The sequence below is a fragment of the Gasterosteus aculeatus genome, chromosome 10 (genome assembly GCF_964276395.1).
Source record: "Gasterosteus aculeatus chromosome 10, fGasAcu3.hap1.1, whole genome shotgun sequence".
Taxonomy (NCBI): Eukaryota; Metazoa; Chordata; class Actinopteri; order Perciformes; family Gasterosteidae; genus Gasterosteus; species Gasterosteus aculeatus.
Genome location: NC_135697.1, coordinates 9,302,759 through 9,327,066, shown reverse-complemented (window position 1 = coordinate 9,327,066; position 24,308 = coordinate 9,302,759). Strand labels below are relative to the sequence as shown.

General features: G+C 43.5%; 3 protein-coding genes across 7 annotated transcripts; 1 reads left to right on the top strand and 2 right to left on the bottom strand.

The window, feature by feature from the left end:
- Positions 1-759: 759 nt before the first annotated feature.
- On the bottom strand, positions 760-2,871 carry LOC144383562 (uncharacterized). The gene is made up of 2 exons (XM_078081561.1): positions 2,603-2,871; positions 760-2,422 (listed from the first exon to the last, which is right to left on the bottom strand). Exons 1-2 carry the CDS (start codon positions 2,772-2,774, stop codon positions 1,305-1,307), a joined length of 1,290 nt encoding a protein of 429 aa, XP_077937687.1. The 5' UTR covers positions 2,775-2,871; the 3' UTR covers positions 760-1,304.
- A 2,422-nt stretch (positions 2,872-5,293) lies between these two features.
- On the bottom strand, positions 5,294-7,401 carry LOC120826164 (uncharacterized). The gene is made up of 2 exons (XM_040188204.2): positions 7,105-7,401; positions 5,294-6,924 (listed from the first exon to the last, which is right to left on the bottom strand). Exons 1-2 carry the CDS (start codon positions 7,274-7,276, stop codon positions 5,810-5,812), a joined length of 1,287 nt encoding a protein of 428 aa, XP_040044138.2. The 5' UTR covers positions 7,277-7,401; the 3' UTR covers positions 5,294-5,809.
- Positions 7,402-8,917: 1,516 nt separating this feature from the next.
- Positions 8,918-21,645, top strand: trim46b (tripartite motif containing 46b). Of its 5 annotated transcripts, none has more exons than XR_013451005.1 (13): positions 8,922-9,585; positions 11,887-12,148; positions 12,291-12,480; positions 13,068-13,266; positions 14,178-14,324; positions 14,701-14,796; positions 15,441-15,694; positions 16,092-16,213; positions 16,672-17,010; positions 17,800-17,876; positions 18,282-18,785; positions 19,056-19,123; positions 20,308-21,645. XR_013451005.1 is itself a non-coding variant. In XM_040188926.2 (12 exons), exons 1-12 carry the CDS (start codon positions 9,307-9,309, stop codon positions 20,747-20,749), a joined length of 2,628 nt encoding a protein of 875 aa, XP_040044860.2. In that variant the 5' UTR covers positions 8,918-9,306; the 3' UTR covers positions 20,750-21,645. The 5 variants fall into 5 exon arrangements, 3 of the variants coding, with proteins under 3 accessions (XP_040044860.2, XP_040044862.2, XP_040044861.1); XR_013451006.1 differs by having other exon boundaries at positions 8,927-9,585; positions 18,556-18,785; XM_040188926.2 differs by lacking the exon at positions 17,800-17,876 and having other exon boundaries at positions 8,918-9,585; positions 18,556-18,785.
- Positions 21,646-24,308: the final 2,663 nt, after the last annotated feature.

The following is a 24,308-nucleotide window of genomic DNA, read 5'->3' as shown; positions in this document are numbered from 1 at the left end:
TACCATTAAGACAAATTAATGAGAGCCCACAACATCATCAAGGGCAGAACACTCCCCCAGCACACTCTTCTCGCTGCTGCCATTAGGCAGACGCTGCAGGAGTCTGAAATCAAGGACAAAAAGACTAGCAAGCAGTTTCTATCTGCTGGTGAACAGCTCCCTCACAAGACACCCTCCACACACCACTGATAACACTAATATGCACTTTTATGCATGAATGTAATTATGTTTGCCTTAGATTTACCAGAGGGGGAAGGTCCACAGGTGGTTGTCTAATCCCAGATTTACTTCTATCCTTTCTGTGGGTTTCCCTGGACGTGACTTCATCATTTTCCTTCACTTTTTTAGCTGCTTCTGCATAAGACACTTGGTTAGATATTTTGTATTTCTGCCCTTCCTATGCTTGCATTTGAACCGGACATCCTCCAAAAGCAGCGCTGTGTTCACTGCCGTAGTTACAACATTTAGTTATTTTCTTGATGTTTTACGTTTTACACAAGTATCTTGTTTAACTGCAAGTGAGGTTTCCAAATATTATACCACAATCAACCAAGTGTTTGATGGATGTCTTCCACGTACTACACAAGTTTTATTTTAGTCCAAATAGTTTTACTCTGTATGTGAATAAACCTCTGAACTTTTTCATAAGTGCAAAATGTTTGATTGGGCGGTCAATCTTTTTTTTTTACTTTTTTCTAAAACTGTTTTATACAAAAAAACTCAGGCAGGATGAAATCATGAGTGAACATCATTTGAGGGTTTATCAGTTTAAGAGATCCATCATTTTTATTGCAGGACTTTTCGTAGATTATATATATTTGTCTATCTGACAAATTAATTATCAAACAGGTTAAACATTTGCAAGATATGATCCCTTAATCTGCAACAAAGATTTGGGGGATGAAAGTAAACTATATACATTTAATGACTGGTTATTACATTACATATCATTTAGCTGAAACTTTTATCCAAAGCAACCTGCAGTGCATATTTAACCCACGGTTTACATTTTTAACCCATCCCACACAGTGGGAGTGGTGTGCTGCCGTAAAGGCGCCCGGGGAGCAGTTAGAGGTTGGGTGTCTTGCTCAAGGACACTTCGACATGGAGCAGCCAGGATTTAAACGGACAACCCTGCGGTTCCCGGCGCACCCTCTCTACTCCACACGCCGAGGTCACCGCGGTCTGTCTGTCTGTCAGAAACTTACTGAAGAGACTTTTCTCTCAAATGAAGCATTTGTGTTCTGTTCTTATAGAAAGCTTCAACGCCTGTTCAATCTTAAAAATTGCTCCAAATATTTACTCTATGACGTCTCACCCTCGTGGGTTCTTCTCATGTGGTCAATTAGGTTACTAGAACTCCTGAAACCACTTTTACATATTTTACAGGAATATGGCTTCTCCCCAGTATGAATTCTTTTATGAGACGTCAAAGATGAAGGCCGAGAGAATGTTTTTCCACATGTGATGCAGGAATATGGCTTCTCCCCAGTATGAATTCTTTTATGAGACGTCAAAGATGAAGGCCGAGAGAATGTTTTTCCACATGTGATGCAGGAATATGGCTTCTCCCCAGTATGAATTCTTTTATGAGACGTCAAAGATGAAGGCCGAGAGAATGTTTTTCCACATGTGATGCAGGAATATGGCTTCTCCCCACTATGAGTTCTTTTATGACGCTTTAATACTGATAGCCGAGAGAATGTTTTTCCACATGTGATGCAGGAATATGGCTTCTCCCCACTATGAGTTATTTTATGAGACGTCAAAGATGATAGCCGAGAGAATGTTTTCCCGCAAATTATGCAGGAATATGGCTTCTCCCCAGTATGAATTCTTATATGACGCTTCACTGCTGATAGTTTAGTGAATCTTTTCCCACAGGTGTTGCATACATATGGTTCATCAACTCTGTGGGTTCTTCTCACGTGGCCCAACAAGCTATTTTTAAGTTGAAAGTATTTCCCAAAATCTCTGCACAAAAACGGCTTCTCACCCAAAGGAGCTGGTTCCTTGTTTGACGTTAAACTAAGTTTTACTCCTTTCTGATCTCGGCCATCAGATTCATGAGGATTGTGAGAGAGAAGCTTGTGGTCATTGTTTAGTTCAACTACAGCGGTGCTTTCAACTGAAATGTATTCTAGAGATGTTTCCTGTACCACACTCTCAGCTTCATCAGTACACGAGTCCAGAAGTTGATCTTCACCGTGGCCTCTTTCCTCACAAGTAGGAGTCAACGTAAAGGCCTCCTGCTTCGGTTCAAGCTGCTCTCCCTCTGGACTGGTGCAGAGTTCCTCCTGTTCCTCTTTAATCTCTGGAGGATCTGGGTCCTCTTGGTCCAGACTGGGCTTCCTCTCCTGGAGACAGAGCTGCTGCTCAGAGAGAAGCTCCTCCTCCTTACAGACACGTGACTGTGGGAGCTCTGGAGGGACAAAAGGAATAGAAGACAAACGTTTGAGCGTATAAATACAACGAGTGTTTATAAACCATAAACATCACGTGTCCTACTGTTCTATTAGTAAGTTAAAGAACACGTCGGTTTGAAAAACCTCGTCTTTATTGCTTTAGACAACAGAGTTTTCTTTAACAAAGTTGTTCTCACCTATCCTGTGTAACCTCACTTCGGGTTTCCAAAAAACATCCAACAGTCTGCGCTGCCGGTCGATCTCTTCCTGGTACTCGACGACGGTTCTTTTAAAAACTCCGAATATTTCTTCAGCAGCAGCAGATAGTCGCTCGTTGACAAACTCTCTCAAATTCTCAACTGAAGACATTTTTGCTTAATTACCGATGAAATGAATTACCTGCACTGCCACTAGAAGAAGCAACGGCTGGGTGTCACACTTTAATGTTCCGACTGCAGACCTCAGTCACATTAAGGTTCCGCTTCTTACTATGATCGCCGGTCAGCTGCCTTTTTCTTCCTCTATTAATTGTTGGAATGCATTAACGATGCATTCCAAGTATTGTTCTTCGAATCTTTATTTCTTCATCTTCATCTTCTTCTTCTATTTCTTCCGCGCCACCTTTCAACTCCTTCATACTTTCAGCTATTAAAACCGTTCAAATATTAAAATGTTCAGCTCCTTTCTGGCTTGAGGGCTATGACTTTTCAGCTTTCTACCTCTTATGCTTGAATTTATATAAATCAATAATCGTTAATATTTTAACATGGTTTTCAAATGGAGTTTGCTTTTCAAATCCTCTTCAACTTCTTCAACTTTCAGATTTTTCAGCTTCGCCAATCTTTCAGGTACAGACACCATTTCAACTCTCAAATGTTCACACAAGTCTCAACTATTTTATGAAAAAAACTGCTTCTTGATATCTATTGTACTTTTTTCATAATCACTGATTATGTTTCACTAGTTCTTCGCTCCGTTTCTGACTTTTACATGAGTGTGTATTGCGTCTGCTAGAGTGGAGAGCTCGACGGCTAGAGTGTGGGGCAGCGCAGAAATCTGGTTAAAAAAGTATGGAACTTCTGTCCTTGCAGCCAAAGTATACACTCTAGAGGCTTCATTTCTTCAGATTAATGAGGGTATGGTTGTGCTGATTGGATTAATGTGTTCATGGAATCCCAGAGTTTTTTAGTTTTGGCGCAAGGAGTGTTTGAGTGACACAACCTCTGCCAAAAGCCCCATAGGCTCCAATACAAATCTGCCGACATATTTCTCACAAAAATCCACAAGGTACACGTTTTGTCAACGGCCATAGGAGCCGTATTTATTACCGGACAGACATAAAAACACATCCACGCGTTCGGTAGAGTCTTGGGTCTCATACAAACGCCGTATTTTTTAGATAGCTGTTATAGTTTTGCGCTGGTTCTCATTTGTTTGAGGTGTGGATTCTGTGTAACTCGCTGCCATGTCTCTCCCTTTTGCAGCCGCACAGGTGCGCCGTTGTCGTGGTTACGAGCACTCACATGCTGCAGGATCTGTCTGTGGCTCACAGCTACTCGCTCCTATGACCTGATTAGTGTAGTCACATGACGCAGCTATGCTTTCTGTTAACAGACCAATATGATAAAGACACTCGCCCCCCCTCCCCCCTCCACCCTGACCTCTACTTACTGTTAATCACTCTCAGTCAGTCAGTCAGTCTAATTCTCCTCCCCTCTCCCTCTCTATCTCTTCCTCACCACCATTCCCTTCCTCACCCTCTCACCCTCCCTCCCTCTATCTACACCCCCCACCCAATCCAATAATTTCAAAATAAAAGCCCCATGGAGGGAATTTTTACTGTAATGTCTGTGATGAGGCCTATTAATTAAAAACTTTTAACTGTGAATAACAAACATTCTGTCTCCCACTACGAATATTACTCGTACTTCTAAGTACTACAACTGATACTTCTACTACCATACTACTAGTATTTCTACTGCTATTAATACTACAACTACTACTAATGTTATTACAAATACTACTATGGCTAATAGTATTCCAGCTGTTTCTACTGCTATTGATACTAAACCTACCATTACTGCTTATACTGCTAGTACTACTAACACCACAATTATAACTAATACTACTACTAATATTACTACAAACAATTTTAAACAAATTTAAGCTCCTGCAACTTCTGTTTTTAGAAAATCTATTGAAATTCAGCTTCCCCACTTCCTGTATTTTCAGCAGTTCTTTAAAATAATTTCAGCTATTCTTATGCCTCTATCAACAGCAATTTTTTAATATTCATTTCTGTATTTTTTTGCAATATTTCAAATGTATTTCAGCTGTTTTCATTTCTGCTTTTTCAGCAAATCTATTGAAATTCCTTTCAGCTTCTCCCATTTCTGTATTTTCAGCAATTTCAAATTCATTTCAGCTTTTCAGCAAATGTATTCAAATTCCCTTCAACTTTCTGTATTTTCAGCTATTTTTAAATATTCAGTGCAGCGTTCAGCTTTTTGCATTCCAACGCATTTTCAGCAGGAAATGCCTTTTCTAGTTGGATTAGCGGATCGCAACCAACTTGAATAGATGCATACCGCCACCTACTGTACAGGAGTGTGGACTTTGAGTGCTAAATCAACATTGTTAGCTGGTAATTGTTGTGTTCTTCCAAGGAGAAAGATTTCCCCACATTGCATTGGGACCACACTGTAACGCCTTTAAACCGCATTCTTTGGCTGCTGTACTGATAGTCCAACCAAACCCTTTGCCTTTACTTTGGATGTATTCCCAGCATTCATACAGCACCTTTGTTGCTGGAAGTTCCTCTCCAGAACTCTGCAGCTTCACCCAACATGCCAGAGCTCAGGCAGGACGAAATCATGAGCGAACATCACTTGAAGCTTTATCAGTTTTATTGCAGGACATTTTCTCTGATTGACATAAATGATATATATATATATATATATAAATATATAAATAAATATATATGTATAATATGGATTTGTATAATTAATGTCAATCTGTATGAAAAAAACATGTTAAACATTTGGAGGATATGTTCACTTAATCTGCAAGAAAGATTTTTCAAAGATTTGGGGGATTATTACTCAAATGCAGCATTTGTGTTCTGTTCTTATAGAAAGCTTCAACGCCTTTTCAATCTTAAAAATTGTTCTGAATATTTACTGTATGACGTCTCACCCTCGTGGGTTCTTTTCATGTGGACAGTTAAGTTACTGGAACTCCTGAAACCCCTTTAACATATTTTTACAGGAATATGGCTTCTCCCCATTACGAATTCTTACGAGACTCCAAATGTGCTTTGTGAGTGAATGTATTGCAAGAATAGGGCCTTTCCCCAGTGTGGATTCTTGTATGAAACTTCAGTAGTGATTTCTGGGTGAATGATTTTAGGAATATGGCTTCTCCCCAGTGTGGATTCTTACATGACGCTTCAAATGTGATGTCTCAGTGAATGTTTTCCCGCAGGTGATGCAGGAATATGGCCTCTCCCCACTATGAATTAATATATGAGACTTCAACTTTGATGGCTGAGCGAATGTTTTCCCACAGGTGCTACAATAATGTGGCCTTTCCCCTGTGTGTATTCGTATATGACGGTTCAATGCCGATGTCTGATTGAATGTTTTCCCACAGATGATGCAGGAATGTGGCCTTTCCCCTGTGTGTATTCGTATATGACGGTTCAATACTGATGGGTGAGTGAATGTTTTCCCACATGTGATGCAAGAATATGGCTTCTCCCCACTATGAATTCTTAAATGACATTTCAAATTCGATGTGTTAGTGAATGTTTTCCCACAGGTGGTGCAGGAATACGGCCTTTTCCCAATGCAAAGTTTCATGTGGACTTTTAAGTCACTACTACATTTGAATTCTTTTCCACGTGTTTTGCAAGAAAATGCTTTCTCATGTAGTCTTTCATGAGTTTCAAATGCTAATTTATGAATGAATCTTTTCCCACAGGTGTTGCATACATATGGTTCATCAACACTGTGGGATCTTCTCTTGTGGGCCAACAAGCTATTTCTATGTTGAAAGTATTTCCCACAATCTCTGCACAAAAACGGCTTCTCACTCGGAGGAACTGGTTCCTTGTTTGATGTTAAACTAAGTTTTACTCCTTTCTGATCTCGGCCATCAGATTCATGAGGATTGTGAGAGAGAAGCTGGTGGTCATTGTTTAGTTCAACTACAGCGGTGCTTTCAACTGAAATGTATTCTAGAGATGTTTCCTGTACCACACTCTCAGCTTCATCAGTACACGAGTCCAGAAGTTGATCTTCACCGTGGCCTCTTTCCTCACAAGTAGGAGTCAACGTAAAGGCCTCCTGCTTCGGTTCAAGCTGCTCTCCCTCTGGACTGGTGCAGAGTTCCTCCTGTTCCTCTTTAATCTCTGGAGGATCTGGGTCCTCTTGGTCCAGACTGGGCTTCCTCTCCTGGAGACAGAGCTGCTGCTCAGAGAGAAGCTCCTCCTCCTTACAGACACGTGACTGTGGGAGCTCTGGAGGGACAAAAGGAATAGAAGACAAACGTTTGAGCGTATAAATACAACGAGTGTTTATAAACCATAAACATCACGTGTCCTACTGTTCTATTAGTAAGTTAAAGAACACGTTGGTTTGAAAAACCTCGTCTTTATTGCTTTAGACAACAGAGTTTTCTTTAACAAAGTTGTTCTCACCTATCCTGTGTAACCTCACTTCGGGTTTCCAAAACACATCCAACAGTCTGCGCTGCCGGTCGATCTCTTCCTGGTACTCGACGACGGTTCTTCTAAAAACTCCGAATATTTCTTCAGCAGCAGCAGATAGTCGCTCGTTGACAAACTCTCTCAAATTCTCAACTGAAGACATTGTTGCTTAATTACAGGTTAAATGAATTATCTGCACCGCCACAAGACAAAGCAACGGCTGGGTGTCACACTTTAAAGTTCCGACTGCAGACCTCAGTCACATTAAGGTTCCGCTTCTTACTATGATCGCCGGTCAGCCGCCTTTTTCTTCCTCTATTAATTGGATTAGCGGGTTGCAACCCAGAAGAGATGATGCTCACCGCCACCTACTGTACAGGAGTATGCAGTTTTGAAGTGGCCGTTTCATTACACATAGTGCCTGACTCAGTGTTTTTCACTGCGAGAGGCTGTCAGGTGTGCTGTGAATTATTTTTTTTACATACTGTCACTTGTATGAAAGTGAAAAAAAGAGCCAACTTGTGCGTTTGTGTGTGTGTGTGTGTGTGTGTGTGTGTGTCGTCGCGCTGTTGGTGCTATGAAGGCTCAATACTCCCCTCTGCCTTTGGGTGGCGGTACGCAGCGTAATTAATAGGCAGATTTGCTGAGGCGACAATTTAAAAAATGCTTCTGCGTCGTTGCGTCGACGCACTCGTTTCAATTCATGCTTCTAAAAGTCTTGCGTGTGTTGCAGAGCAATTCACCTCCAGAACAACAGGCGGAGTAACGTGTTTTTGTTGAAGACGACCTAGAGAGTCACGTCTATTTATTTGTTTTAATCTCAGGCCCTGACTCATTAAATACAGCTTTAAATACCATCTTTATATTGTATTACCATTCTGAGTAAAGATACTAGACTTTAATGGGAACCTGATCATAAATAAATAAATAAATGCAGCTCAATGTAATTCAAAACTGTACATAGTCTTTTATTAAAAGACTTATTATGTAACGGTTACTATTATTTATTTAGTAGATATTAATTAATGCCAATCCCCGTTTTTACAGTATATTATTGATTAATATATTTGATCTTAGTGAAGCATTAATGTCAAAGCATTGTTATTAGTTGCTCTAAGATGTTCTAATTAAACTATTTCACAAATGTATCACAGTCTTGTGTTTTCGTAAACTAATTTGTTCTTTATGCAAAATGTTAATATGAACAGCGAATACATATGTCAGATTATTTAAAGGCAGTGGTTGACATTTCTACTGCAGTTTGAGGAGATGCCTGAATTGAGCTCCAGGCCACCGCCTTGTGGATTCAACTAGTAATACACCCGAGGGTTTTATTATCTGTCTGCGGGGACTTCGTACACTAAAGGACACATTTAAGTGATGAGCGGAGATTACGTTTCTATCAAACCATGAAAAAAAAGAATACACAAACCCTCCATTTGGAGCTACTTCTTGTCAATTAACTATTATGTGTATATAGCTTCTCATGACCAACATATTGATTCATCTTACCATGAAAACCTTGTTGAAAATATTAAAATGCTGATGGGGTCTTGTACACTAAATAGTAAAATAAATGAATATACAGCAATAAGAAAATCACTGGTTTAACCTGTTGCATATAAGCCATCATCATTATATTGTACATTATGCACTGATGTAGATTGGAAGGCACATAAGTTCTACAGCCTTGTTGAAATTTGTTCCACGTGCACTACGCGGTTGTTTACATGTTACTGCATCAGTATCAATAATCACATCGTGTATTAATAACATCATGCCTCCTCCGAGGTGAGGTTGGCAATTAAATTCCACGCTTAAACCCGAAGCGCAGCGCGACTTAGTGGGTAAAGAGTCTTTTTTTTCCACACCCACGAAGCATCTGTTAACTACAGCTGTGTAGGTCTAACATTCGGATTGAAAACGATGCCGAAAACGTTTTCCATCTCCAAAGCTTTAGATTTCTGTTACGCTCAAGATGTCATTGAGGAAACAACATGCAGCTTGATCCTGTTGTTTATAGTCGAGTGTTCAGACCGCTGTGACATCAAGCCTCCAAACCGCTGCCACATCATTTGAAGGCATCCGTTGCGGGAGGGGGAGCAGGGGGCAGGATGTCTGGCGGAGGAATAAAGCCACAGGCATCTCTTAGATTGGATATATGCAAACATATATAGAAATCGGTGGCTGTGTATGCCATATTTGTTTGTTTTTTATCCAGAAGATTGTGTTTTTCGTGCTTTGGGGTTTTTCGTGCGTAAAATAAGCCCAGTGTCTTTGGAAAACAAAAATTTAACGGTCTTTATTATAAAGAATGTTTTTTTGGGAATACATGTACCATACGGTGTATGGCCTGGATACATTGTGATCTGTATCCAGATGATGAAACCAGGAAGCAGCTTTTTTCTTAAAATGGCAGAGATGGATTTAAAAGCAGGCACCTCGACGATGGAAACGTTGGTTCGTACAAGTGTGAGTATAATATGACTGTATTTGGGTTGTCACTGAGTGTATTATCAAATTAGGCTGTATATTTGGAGGACCTTCTCATCCGAACACAGGCATAATTTTTAATGGAGAACCGCTTAGATAGCACGTCTCCATGTTTCACCCGCCGCCCCATTTACGCCAAATTAGCCTTTCGTATGTTTCTCTGCACCCAGGAGACAGGCTGTGGAAACGAAATGAAACGTGTTTTCTAACGTATTGTATATTCTGAGTTATTGCTGCATCGTTGCTGTATGTTGTCTTGATGCTGAATGTGCCTCGGTACACCCGACCCAAGCTCAATGGCTCCTCAGAAATGGAAGAAGGCACGCTCCTTCTTCCGGTTGCATACAAGCGTGTTTCAAACATGAGCAAATGTCAAAACCGCGTGAGTGCAGATTGAAAATGACTATTTTTTATTTCGGGGCTCACTGGATGGTCGTTTCCATGGAGATGGGATGCAGGACCGATCGGGTGCTGCTGAGGGGAGGGGGGGGGGGGGGGGGGGGGTCTGTGCGTGCGTGCTGCTTGTAGCATCGGCCGTTATGGAGGCTGGAAAACACCTCGGCACATGGGACGGGCGCAGAAAGAGGCCCGACGATACGTTTGTGCACGAGCCACAGCATATACGACAACAAGACAGCTCAAGGAATTAGCATTATTTTGGTGTTACAGTCATTTCGCGCCGACCCCCCCCCCCCCCCACATCTCACCGTAGCGGGGGCGCTCATTGCTCGTGACAAAAATGCCTCAAACCCCTCCCTTCCTTTCATGAGGCACGCTGCGCCCTCTTGATGCCGGAGCTGCACACGGTCTCCTGCCATGGCGCCTAGATTCCAGGTGAAGGTAAGGATGAGCTGCCGCATCGCTCGTTTCACGCCTTCGCCGCGCCGTGCTCAGCGTGATCGGTGCGCACTATCATCCGGCGATGGATACAGAGCAGAGCCACGGCCAGGTCGCGGTGCACAGCGCGTGTAGTCTGCTGGAATAGCCCGAAACTGCAATACGCAACAGAAGAGACAGGCAGGCCGGAGTTGACATTGGGGAATGACACAGGGCGACTGGGCTGCACTGAGGAGGAACGGAGGCTATTTGGATTAGTTAATCCAAAGTAAAGCTTCATTCGGGTTTATCGGTCTACTTGTCTTTTTCTCACCTGCTGGAGAATAATTCTGTCTCAAATATGTCGGCGGCAAACGGCGGCAAACTGGGAAGGCATTGCTTTCCACAATCCACTTGTAGTCTGATTGGTGAATTTCTGTCCAGCTGTCTAACACTGTGTGAGCTCCAGATCTGCTTACAATCAAATTGACATTTACTGTATATGCTCGTAATTCTGCATCAGGGGTGTCAACAGTGTTTCTGGTGTGCTGCAATAAGGTGACCCGATGCTGCATCTCATCACATCACAGTGTCCACAAACCCCTCTGCAGCAGCACCGTCCGTCCCGGCTTTGATGTGAACTCATAGTGACGCTGACAGAGCGTGCACTGCTTCTGACCCTGCAACAGCTTTAGGCCGCAGGTGCAGGTTCTGAGTCAAGGGCGTCCGTGAACCTAAAGAAAGCAGAGTAACACACACATGTCCCTTTGGTAGTTATTATTGAGGAACAGTCTTTTGGTTGGACTGTCTATCCGATGTCCTTGAACAGGACTTGGACACACTTACGGCTCAAGAGGTGCATCTTATAACCTCCCCCCCCCACCCCCCCCAAAGAAAGGCTCCCCTGCGATCACATCAACTACCAAAGGCGCTGATTCAGCAGAGAGAAATATGCCATGAAGACTAAAAATGCTGGACCGATGTCTTGTTTTTTTTCCAAAAGCAGAAGAGAATAATGGCTAGAGCCCCTGTTGATATGCAGGGCTAAGGGTTAAGGGATGCAGTGGTTTAATAATTTAAATCTGGCCATTATCCATATTTAACCAGAATGATGCCCTACATTGCCTCTCTTGAACAGCTTTTCCAATTACCATGTGTCTCTCTCTCCCTCTCAGTTCAGTCTTTTTATCTCACATGATGTCGAGCCTCCTTGGTGAGTGAAACGTGTCCATATCGACAACTGGCTTTGAGTGTCAGACTCCTAATCCCAATAGTCTGCTCCCTCTTTAAATCAGATATTCAGGATTCAAATGAAAATGTTGCACACAATTTAAATGACAATTAAGGGGTCAGGGATTTGTACTCCTAGAAATATTATTCGGTACCAGAAAACTCTTCCTTCTGTGTCATTCATGCTCGTACATGTGAAGTCCATAACCCTTCGCCTCTGCGCCCCCCCGACAGTCTAACATGAAGAGCCTGGAGCATGAGCTGCATTGCTCCGTCTGCAAGGACATCGTCAAACAGCCCGTGGTTCTGCCATGCCAGCACAGCGTCTGCCTCATGTGTGCCTCGGAGGTCTTGGTGGCAAACGGCTACCCGCCTCCGGATCTCCCCCCGGAGCCAAACTCCCCAGCCTCCACGCCCAACACCCGCTCACCCCGCCAGGCCCGAAGACCCACGCCGAAAGCCGAGCAACGACCTATTGACCGCGTGCTGCGGGCAGGTGGGGGAACACTTCTCCTCAGGCCGTATCAGTTGAATCCGTCTACAGGGGACGTTTGCGTCTATGTGTGGATAAAAGTGGAGGCTCAACCTTCAACTCTGTCCCTCTGGCTCATAACTGGCTTTTTCTTCTTGGTTTGGAGGTCCCCACCCACCTTCGCCATCCATGCCCCGCTCGCCGGGATACGGGACGTATCCGGGGCGCCGCCGTAAGGAGGGCCCACCCTTGGTGATGATGTTTCCTTGTGTCCCCTGCGGCCGAGATGTGGAGTTGGGAGAGAAGGGCCTTGCTGACTGTCTGCGCAACCTCACTCTGGAGCGTATAGTGGAGAGGTAGGTTCCACACTCACACACACACACACATCCAAAAGAGTAAAAATCTAAATACACGGACCAAAGAACCCACACAGGGATCTTTTCCTTCAGCGCGCGAGTCGACCAGAAATAGTTGACTTGGGCGTTAAAAATGAGAGGGTGTGGGAACACGTTCAATTCGGACAGTAATTATTCAGCAGCTACTCAGCTGTTGATGAATCCTGCCGAGTGTGCACTGCAACATAGTGTAGCAACCAAGGCTGACTTGTGTGCCTCCTCAGTCCAGTGGCTTGGTGCTCGCTTTACAACCCATTCGATGCTACTTGGCTCACTCTCGCACAGTGAGCCCCTGGCCCTCTCATTTAAATGTGTTCACAACCTTTCAATCTTCTTTGATTAGAATTTCACTCATCAGTTTTAAGTTTTCGACTTTAACTCTTAATTGTCACGACTCCTAACCGGCCCTCAGGAAGTAGGTTGCATTAGTTTGGTAAATGTCTGTCTGCAGACCTCTCTTGATAAAAAGTGAAATGATCTCAATGGAGAGCGCTTTCTTGGAGGTTAAATCAGTGTTTCCTATTCCTCTCCCTCCACACCACTACCAGGTACAGACACTCAGTGAGTCTGGGCAGCGTGGCTGTGATGTGCCAGTTCTGTAAGCCTCCTCAGGCCCTGGAGGCCACCAAGGGCTGCGCTGACTGCAGGTCCAATTTCTGTAACGAGTGTTTCAAGCTGTATCACCCGTGGGGGACGCCACGAGCACAACATGAGCATATCCAGCCCACACTCAACTTCAGACCCAAGGTATGAATTTGGATCCCTTTTTTTTAAACCAATGAAACCAATTATTTAAAAAATGACAAGATTTTTGAAACTTTGAAACAAGGCAGCTTTTATAGTGTGGGGCGCCTGTTGTAAAATGTTGCACGTTCTAAAATCCTGCGCAGTTTTGCTACATTTAGCATTATCATATGAACAAAAAAGCACGACAATATTCATATGTCACTTTTTCAAACATTTAGAGAGAAATTCATGTAAATTCATGCAATAACCTTTTCAAGGATAATGTTTGGCAGTAACACAAAGTAAATAATATAAATGTTACTGTAAATCTAAATGTTAAATGTAAATCTAAATGTTAAACGTAAATCTAAATGTTAAATGCAAATGCAAATGTTATATCTAAATGTTAAATCTAAATGTAAATGTTGTATCTAAATGTTAAATTATGGTTGATAAATCCGTAAATAATAACATAAAACAATTTTCATGTTGCTATGAAAACATTCCTTTGATTGTGGCTGTGTTGATAATTCGTATTTTAATGTATAAATCGTGGTAATATTTTTTGTTTGTTAAAACTTGAAAAATAAATGCATATGCAATAAGTGCATTATTAGAAACTGGTTGACATACTTTTTGTACACCTGAAATATGACAAAAATCGTATTTTTTTTTACTAAATGTCTGATGTTTGTTCAATCAGATTTTGGCCAAGTTATTCCATAGAACAAGAACTCAAATATGCACACATGAAGACAAAAAACAATGTCCAAATAAATGATCTTCTTAACAATGTTTGTTTCTGACCGTCTGCTGTCGGCCCATTTGGCAACGTGATGCTCCTTAAATAAGACACATCCTCATATGGACCCAACTTTTCCTTTGTAGGTAAATTGAGCTGTAGATGAATATGTGAAGCGTTGATTTCGCAGGTTCTGACCTGCCCGGAGCATGACCAGGAGAAGCTGCAGTTCTACTGTCGGTCCTGTCAGCGGCTGCTCTGCCCGCTCTGCAAACTGCGCCGCGTCCACACAGGACACAAAATCCTGCCAGTGGCCCACGCCTACCAAGCCCTGAAGGTACGACTCTGAAATTGACCCACATTTAGACATAGAAATAAACACGAAGGAAGGAAATTGATAGTTATACTGTATTTGCCTAATATCAGACACAGTGTCAACACAATCTCGTGTGCAGTTGAAGAACTCAAATGTCTGGACCAAGGCAATACTTTTAAATGAGTAAAGGACGATATCTAAATGTCTAGTTACCATAAAAATTAAAATGTGAGTGAATTTATTTTGACGTATTATACACAGTAAAGTTCTACAGTTGCATTATTTGAAAATGCATCACAGAGGGGCATCGTACAGCACCACAGAGTGGGACTCACAGTCCATGTGTAGCGATTAAGTCGTCTGGTGTTTTTTTTTTTGTTTGCATTCTGTGTTACAGGAGAAGATTACAAAGGAGATGAACTACATTCTGTCCAACCAGGACACAGTTCTGTCCCAGATTACCCAGCTGGAGAGTTCCATCACTCAGACCGAGGTGATTAGTACTTTGACCTTACAAAATGTTGCCAAACACGTCATTAGTGTAACGCCAGTCAGCTTAACACCATGAAACTGCACTGAACCATCTTATTTGAAAATGTATGTTTACAACACAATACATTTAAGCTTTAATCACACATAAAAGTCTTTACCAATGTATTTGGATTATTTCTCAACAATTACTGATACAAAAAGATGTATAGAAAATGTGTTGAAATAATGTGCCTTTTCTATTTTTAACATGTTACGTTATTATTTATTACCAAATGTGTGATCGAACCTGTCTAACATTCAACATTCTACCATAGCATCCAACTCTCCCTGTCTGTTTGTCCTGTAACCAGGAGCAACCATACCAAACACCTCCTGCTATACATGCTGAAAGGCACATTTTTAGGAGGTAGTCCACGCGGTGGAAGAAGCCAGTAGAAACATCTTGAGACTTAATGCCATCGACTGCCCAGTCGTAATCTATGCATTACCGAACTGCCACATGCCAAATACATTTCATTATTTTATCCTGTTTCTTCTTGGAATGTCATGGTGGAACCTTTCTCTGAAACGACCTAACTTAATGGACAGCAACAGCTGGCCCTTGCCACATGTTCAAGCCCGGCTGCCTGCGTTACTCTTCCACAGGTAAACAGCGTGTCGGCCCGAGAGCAGCTGGCTCAGAGCATCAGGGACCTGACGGCGGCTCTGGCCGAGCGCCACGCGTCGCTCACCCAGGCTCTGGAGATGGCGCGCAAGAAGCGAGGCGAGGCGCTGTCGGCCCAAGTAGCGGAGAGACGGGGCCTGATGGAACACACGGGGCTCATGGCGTTTACCCAGGAGCTACTGAAGGAGACGGACCAGCCCTGCTTCGTGCAGGCTGCTCGCCAGACCCACAACAGGTTTTCTGTTGTTATCTTATCTTATTTGTTTTGGCAAATACCTCTGCTGAGATTTTATTTTTATATGAGTTTTTCCCATTCAAACAGCTTTTACTCACATTGAGCTGGGATTCGCAGCCTAAAATAGCCCCCAAGAAATTCAAAGTGTACTAAAAGTGAAACATTTGCTAAAGAATACAGTTCACAGCTGTAAATAACCACTTAAAAAACAATCTTTTTGTAATTAAGTGACATTAAGACAAAGTTACATTGCTGTTTTCTATCCCTTTTTGCCGTTTGTTGAGACTAAGGACAACAAAGCATGACGCCACCCGTCCTCCTCATCAGTCTGTCTCACCCCTCTCCTTTCCTCCTTAATTCCTCTAACACCCCTCCCCCTGTTTTTGCCCTGCACCAGGTTCAGCACCGCCATCGAGAATCTCCAGCATTTCACTCTGGCTGCCGACCCGTCCTTCAGACACTTCCAGCTGGACGTCTCCAAAGAACTCAAACTCCTGACAGAGTTGAACTTTATCCAGGGTGAGGAGGGGAGTGATGGGAGAGTGGGAGCGTAAGGTAAAGGGAGGGTGACGCGATAAGAAAGCAAGGGAGTAGACAACGACTGCATCTTTCTTATCTCTCTTGTACCGTCTCGTGAAGAAGAGTAACATAGTTGTTAGTAAACGGTAAATGGTCTGTACTTAATCATTTGTACACTACATGACATCATTCACCCATTCACACACTGTCAGGAGAACCATACACAGTGACACCTGCCCATCAGTAACTAACATGCACACACTGTAGTCGCAGCTACAGGAGCAACATTGGGTTAAGTGTCTTGCCCAAGGACACATCGACATGCGGGTTAGCCGGGCCTGGGATCAAACCGACTACCCTCTGATTGGAGGACGACCGTGCTCCCCACTCACCCACAGTCACACATTTGGATCCTAGATCTGAGTCCTTGCTCAATATTAAAACCCTCTCTGTCCCAGTTCCACTGGCTCCAGTGGTCGACACCCAGCACACGCTGGCCTACGACCAGCTCTACCTGTGCTGGCGACTGCCCCAAGACTCTGCGTCCGCCTGGCACTTCTCCGTCGAGTACCGTCGCAGGGGTGTGGTCCCGGGGGGAGCGCCTCGAGGCGGCATCAGAGGAGGCTTGTCCGCCGCCCGCTGGGGCTGGCAGCGGTTGGACGAAGTGAGCGGCACCAGCGCGGTGATCGACAGGCTGGAGATGGACAGCGTGTACGTGCTGCGGGTGAGAGGCTGCAACAAGGCCGGCTTCGGCGAGTACAGCGAGGAGGTGTACCTGCACACCCCTCCCGCGCCAGGTGAGAGGACACACGGGTGTTTTTTTTCGCTGTGTCAGAAGGGGTCAAACTCCGCCGTAGGTTTGCAGGGGCTCGAGTTATAGCTCTAATAACCAGCTGAGAGAACGCGGGGCTGGTAATATTTTCACCTGGTGAGACTGCGTGCGAGTCATTACGGAGGAATGTGGTCCTGCAGATATCTGCAGGAGCAGGGGTCCTTCGCCGGGTATCTGTAACAAACGGGCATATGTAGTCAAATGAGGACAGAGTTTGAGGACGTGCAGAAGGCCGCTGGAAGTTGAGGGATATGAAGTGGGGATAGACGAGATGTAAAAGTTAGGACACTAAGGAAATCCACATGAACAAATGGTTTAAAATAGTAAAAAACTGGACTACACTTTCTGAAATAAATTGAGATTATCCTTTAACTTGCTCTATATTTAAAGAGAAGGAAGACGAGCCTCCATCACCAGTATAACGTATCCAGAATAACTTATTTCCACTAACAAGAGTGTTTTATTCTATTTTTTTGGTTAATGTCTCACATAAGTGATTAAGTGAATAATATGGAAATGTCATATCCATAAACTGTAGTTTCTGTCACTCCGGCGCCATTCATTTCTTCACACCCGTTGTTATTTAAAAGCATACAGGATGGTTTCCACGATAAGCACCTAATAATTCATTCTCTTTTTTTCTGCCCATTCTCATTTCCTCTTCCCCAATTTTTGTCCACCGCTTTCTCACACCCTCACTTCATTACTCTTTTATTACTTCATGCCTCTCTCACGCTTGATTCCCATTTCCCAGCATCATACTTTATACAGCTTTATTCCTCCTCTTCCGCGCTCCTTCCCTGCCGCCAACCTACGCGCCTCCTATGGAACGTAAGAAGTGCATTCACATCTCTCGACCAGCCCGCTGTCCCCTCATGCCCCTCTCCTCCCTCTCTCTGTGGTCACCCCATGCATCCTCTGTTCTTCCACCCCCACGGAGAGCCCCACTCACCCCTCAACCTCCTGCTCTGTCAGAGCACTGACGAGGTTTGCAGTTTGTTAAGACCCGAGGCTTAACAACGTGGATCGATTGATTGGTTGAATTGAGTGATTGGTGACTTCCTTTGTGCCTGAGTGGGCTGTTTCTTCTCCCTGCCGTTGTGGATGTTTCCTCTATAAATCGTTATTCCTTAGGAAGAATCTGCATTCCCCACATCCAGAGCTTCTTTGTTATACCTTCTATATTTTACTTCCCCAAGTCATCAATGTATAGATGAGTGTCCTTTTCTCTTCCAGTGTCGCAGCGAGGAGCTGCATGCCTGCTCTCTCCCCCTAGTCGCTCCTCTCAAGTGCATCGTATTCTCCTCATTTATCTTCTCCCTGCTGCTTTCAGACTGTAAATCGGTACAACTTTCCCTCTGTCGCCTCCCAAACGTCTCCTGCCGCTACTGAAACCCCAACAGGTCATATTTGAATGCACCTGTCTCTTTGTCCTCCCCCTCACGCCTGCTTCTACTCCCCCCCCCCTGTCTTTTTCTCTGCTGTGTCGCCCCTCCCGGTCTCGCCCCAGTGCTCAACTTCTACCTGGACTCTCGCTGGGGTCTCCATGCCGACCGGCTGGTGGTCAGCAAAGAGCAGCGCTGTGCTCGCAGCGTCCCAGGTCTGTCCCTGATGCAGGCCGCTGACCACGCCCTCACTTCCTGTCACCTGACCTCCGACCTCCTAGTGGGGGACGTAGCTATCACCCAAGGAAGGCACTACTGGGCGTGCTCAGTGGAGCCTGGGTCTTACCTTGTGAAGGTTAGTTCATTTGAGTAGTAAATCTACTGAGTACTACATAATATCAGCGCGTACTGACAGTATGTGGAAGGTTTGCTTTCAGGTTTTCCTTGATCTTAATTTTCTGAATACATAAGAGACTATTAAATTAAACAAAACTAATATTCGTTTTACAAATGTGAAACCCTGATGGCCCTCAAGCTGACCTGCATTGTAACAGTGCACATTGTAAAAATGAATGTTTCTACAACTATTAGTGGGAAATGATGATGGCTTTCTCTCTTTGAACAGGTGGGAGTTGGTCTGGAATCTAAACTGCAGGAATGGTTCCACCTTCCACAAGACATGGCCAGTCCCCGGTGAGCACCTGCACCACCTAACTGAAGTTCACGTGCTTGGATAGTTCTATTTCAGGGACGAGTATTCTTCTTTTATATTTCACACAAGATCGATAGCTCAAGTTACTAATTGCTTTTCAGATTAATATTTTGTGTTGGATGAAATGGAAGTTGGTCACAGTTGGTGAGGATGAGCCACCAGGGACACGACCCAAATGCAGGGAAAGCAGATTAACAAGAGCCAGGCAGTCCAAACAGACAAACAACTCCACAGGGACAATCGAAAATCTAAATTTATCAACATCTTGGGCGGCACTAAGAGCTCGGTGCAGAGACGGTGTACAGATTTCTGCAGATTGTGAAATGTGTGGCCAATGGCTGGCTTATACCCACTGGGCCTTTGTCATTCCACAGTTCTGTACATCTTTGATTCCTTCGCTTGTGTCTCCTTTCCCTCTGTTCATTCAAGATAGCTTGATATGAACTATTAGTAATATCAACTCAACTTTGATTAGGGAATGGGACTAGAATTGCATCTGAGCGACAACCAGTTAATACGAAAAGGAATTGTAGAGTCCCATCATGGTTTCAGATCATTTTAAGCTGTGTGTCATGCCTCTTTCACGGGGAACACATGTATCTTAGCACATAGCTCCTCCGGCAAGACGAGGAGTCACAAAACGGAGAAATGAGAATGAGGCTCACAGTCCACATGCAGCAAATCAGACTGCAAGGGCAGACGGGAAGCAGGGGAGTGAGTGTGGAATGTCATGCAACTTCAAGGATGATGAAGGGAAGCCGGAAACCGTGAGCTGGTGGGTGAGGAAGGTCAGGTGACTGGGACAGGACAAAAGGTCAGAGGGAATCTGGTGCTTAAGAAGAGAAAAGCAATGAACCTGAAAGGAGGGACCTCACAACAAGTCTGGATTAAGTCAAATAGTAATATAACCAGCATGCATTGTGCGCTGGTGATCAGTTCTGCACAGGACCGGCTCATCCCGAACTAACCAGTTGTTTCTAACCCCATTTGCCTTGTTATTCCTGATACAAAAGTAGTGTCCGGTTGGAGATATTTCACATATGTACGTTAGCAAATCCTTCAAAGAGTGATATCCTCATTATCGACATGTCAGACTTACATTTCAAAGGGTAAAAAAGTGCCACGCCCAACATGATAATTGTTTTCTCTCTCTCTCTCTGTCCAGCTACGACCCGGACAGCGGTCATGACAGCGGCGCAGAGGACGCCCTGGACTCTGCTCCGCCGTTCTGTTTCCTCACTATGGGGATGGGTAAGATCTACCTGCCCCAGCACAACTATCACCACCACAGTAGCCATGGGAACGGTACCCGAGACCCCATCACCAACGGGCCCTCCTCGTCCGCGGGCCTCACCTACCCGTTGCCTCCTCGGCTCGGTGTGTGCCTTGACTTTGAGAAGGGTCGCGTCACCTTCTATGATGCCCACTCCCTTCGACCTCTGTGGGAAGGTCACGTGGATTGCTCCGGCCCCGTGTGCCCGGCTTTCTGTTTCATTGGCGGGGGGGCTCTGCAGCTGCAGGAGCTGGTAGCCAATCGCAATGCGGACCAGACTCCGGTCAGAAGGGTCACCATCCAGCCGCGTGTTCTTAATTCAAAGAACAACTGACGGCTAATCTGAGGTCACGTGGTCATTTTGAATGTATTTGGTTATTTAAGTATTTACTCAGCTAGAGCAAAAATAATTAGACATCTCAGTGATTTTCTTTTCTATTTATTTTTCTTTTTACAAGAAAATGTTTCTATAGCAACGAATATGCAATGTAATTAAGTTTCTAAAAAGAGTTATTGCTTAAGTAGTGTCTGGTATATCCAGCACTTAATATTAAATGATATCTTTGATGCTTGCACTTGTAGCTATTGCATACATTTATAAAGCTAATGTAGATACAATGTTGTCCTCGCTGTAGAAGCTTTTACTCGGTTATTTCATGCTCTTAATGTTTAAAGCTTAAGAACTGTTATGTTTTAGAGATATTTGAGTGTAAAAAAAGGCCTATAATGAATCTCTAATTAAACTTGTGTTGAACCACACTGATTTCACTCCCAACCAAAGTTATTGTTTTTCTGGGATGTAAATGTAGTAAATTAGAGACAGAGAGGAACAATGAAGCACTATTGTAATTAGAAGCTCCAATTATACCTCTGCTGAATAGCTAATCACTGGTTGCCGCGATTCTGTTTGTGCGTTGCTGTTTTGTGTTTCCAGTACATGAGTCTCACGTGTGTGTGTGTGTGTGTGTGTGTGTTTGCTCCACTATGTGCACGGGGGCGTGTGGCTTTACTGATACCAGCATTGATTCAATGGCTGACGTTAACAAGTTGTCCTTTTTTGTTTCTTTTTTTCAACCTTGCTTGATTGTACGTTAATGAGCAGTGCTTCTTATGAAACGATTTGAAGATTTAAAAAAATCCATGTAAACTTCACCTGCTGGCAGAATATTTGCAAAATAAAAATGGATTAAGGACATAAACACCGAATAAACACAGATTTGAACTACTAAAGCACCTTCTGTGTCCTTTTGATGCTTTTTTGCTCAAGTTGAATGCCGCTCCTTCCAGGTTTCGTACTTACAATCTTCTCTGAGAGGACGACTCTCTCCGGTTTCACCAGCAGGGCGCAGCAAGTCATAGCAGAACGAGGCGGATCTCGCCCGCCTCTTCTGAACACACTGCAACTATTGTCATGGTGAGAACATTTATATTTGGAAAGGAAAATAATTGGACCCATTTTCCATACAAATAGTTCTTCTTTATGGGATTTTGGCAGGCACACACTTGAAATTGCGTAGTTAGAAATGGTAAAAAGCTGGCATCTTTTTTCAAATCTCCTAAAACTGTACATTTGCTTTTATAGATCTCTTACTTTTGTGGGAATATATACCACCTGCTTTTTTTTAACATTACTATTTAACAGTACAGTTTACAGCTTTTCAGTTCTATTTTTATGTTTTATTTTGAAAGGTAAAATGTGTATGATATAAGGGGCAATATGAGACAATGATAATGAGGAAAGGGAAGAATTCAAAGTCTTTGCTTAATTATAATCATATACGCATTGCAACACTTTGTTAGATTATCTTGGATATAATAATAATAATAATAAAGGACCCTAAACCGGAACACAAACCTTTATTAAATTGGCCAATCTCAACAACCACCATGAAGTAAATCAAGATGATTCGCGCCAAGTTTTGACATGTGCAGAATAGCATTTCCTGCCAAAAGTTCTCTTATGTGAAATAATGGCACAACACTTACCATGAATCACACTATTTTTTACACACATAAAACGTTCACATAACAGCAGACGTAAATGACTTGTTCTTTAGTCCTACATGGCCTCCAAACTAGTGAATATAACACGAGTGTATATAAATTACACAGGATGCCACCGATTGGCTAATCACTGATGAAGGAGAGATTCTGGCTCAATGACACACATTGAATGAGAGTAATGAATAGGGATAGCCATCTGCTTTTGATAGAGATATTAACGCCTCACATGTGTACGTACTCAGCATTCCTTATGTAAATGTAATGTAAATTGCGTTTACCTTTTTATGGGCTTCAATATGAAAATCCACATGTGTGTTTAATTGGACCAACATTAAAGGGGAAACCGTTGGGGGAATTGAGTTTGGTTCGACCACAAAGGAAAAGTAAAAATGTTGAAGAAGAAAAGAAAAAATATATATTAAGTGTGCAGCCTTGACACAAGCCAAGGTTCTTTTTAAACCTCCTAGTACACGCAGATAAAAAGTACTGCTTCCAAAGGGAGGCTTAAGCTCTGATCCCCCGTGATATAGAAGAAGTGGAATGTACTGTAAAGCTTGAATGCAGCACGACACAGCGCTCCACCCGCCCCCTTGAGTTTGCTGCACCTCTCTTCTTTAGTCCAAATCTGTAACAGATTGGGTTTAGTCTGACTGGAGGTATGCAGCCACAACACCACATGTAGGGGTCTGCATAATCCCTCCACTAAGTACTAAGCACACAGCATGGGCATTCTTTAAAGAGCTGGCAGGAATTACCAATACATAATCTCCATGATCATCATTTAACATAGTTCAGTGGGAGAGTGAGTGTGTGGGGGGGGGGCATTGTGATATCTGAGGGATCTGAGAGCTGTGTACAATCTGTGAGAGGCAGCGTGCGAAGCCATCTGGAGAACACATAGAAAATGTCTGCTGGAAACAGCTCACCCAACTGTCTTAAACAACGTGAAGCTAAACCACATGTTCAAGACCTGATTTGTTTGTTGAATCCGCTGTGGGGTTTCTAGGGCCCGAAGAGGAATACGTTGTTTATGGGGAGCCGGCTTCAAACTATTCTGCTGAGTCAAAACAATCGTCGTGGATCTGTGCGGTGGAGGCCTGCAGTAGGAATTAAGTAGGCAGGGGGTGAAATAAAAATTTAAAATGTGTTTCTGCCGCAGGCTTAGTTCATGACAGCTGCTACTTGCACTTTATTGCTGTGGACGTTTCATTCGATTGTGGATTAATTATTGATATTCATAAGAACAAAACCTCCCCATTACAATCCCAAGAGGTGGCGTCTCTTCATTTCTCCCTCTCCATGTGCAACAGGTTATTTCTAGAGCAATTGAATCCCACTCACGTCAATCATTGGTCTTACTAAGTTTGCTCTGCCTTAAAACTCAATAAGGTTGCCACGGTATTATTCTTCCGGACGTGGCCACAGCTGAAACGTTTATTTTTCACTTTCTCGTCCATCCATCCACCCATGAGACGGAGCGGCATGAATAATATACTACTTCCTGCTTTTATCTCATTGATAATCTGCATGGAGGTAGAAGGGGAGGAAAAAAAATCAATCAGCTAAATGTTGACTAAGAGGATTTGAGGGGCACGGCCGGGCCGTCTTCCCTCACTATAACAAATGAGGGGTGACAGTAATGGCAGACTGAGCCCATATGGCCACATACTGTAACCTAGTGCGCCGCGATGGTGAGAGAAAACACAGGGCTAATTCAGTTTAACATTTGCGCTCCAGCGGCGTATCGCCCTGCATTGGATTTGTGTGCTGCACTTTGATTTTCTCTGCTTAATGATGCAACGAGTATTATGCAATGATTTGTAGTTTACCACACGTATCAAACTGCACGCAGAGCACGTTTGGACGACTGGAGCGTCGGCTGACGTCAA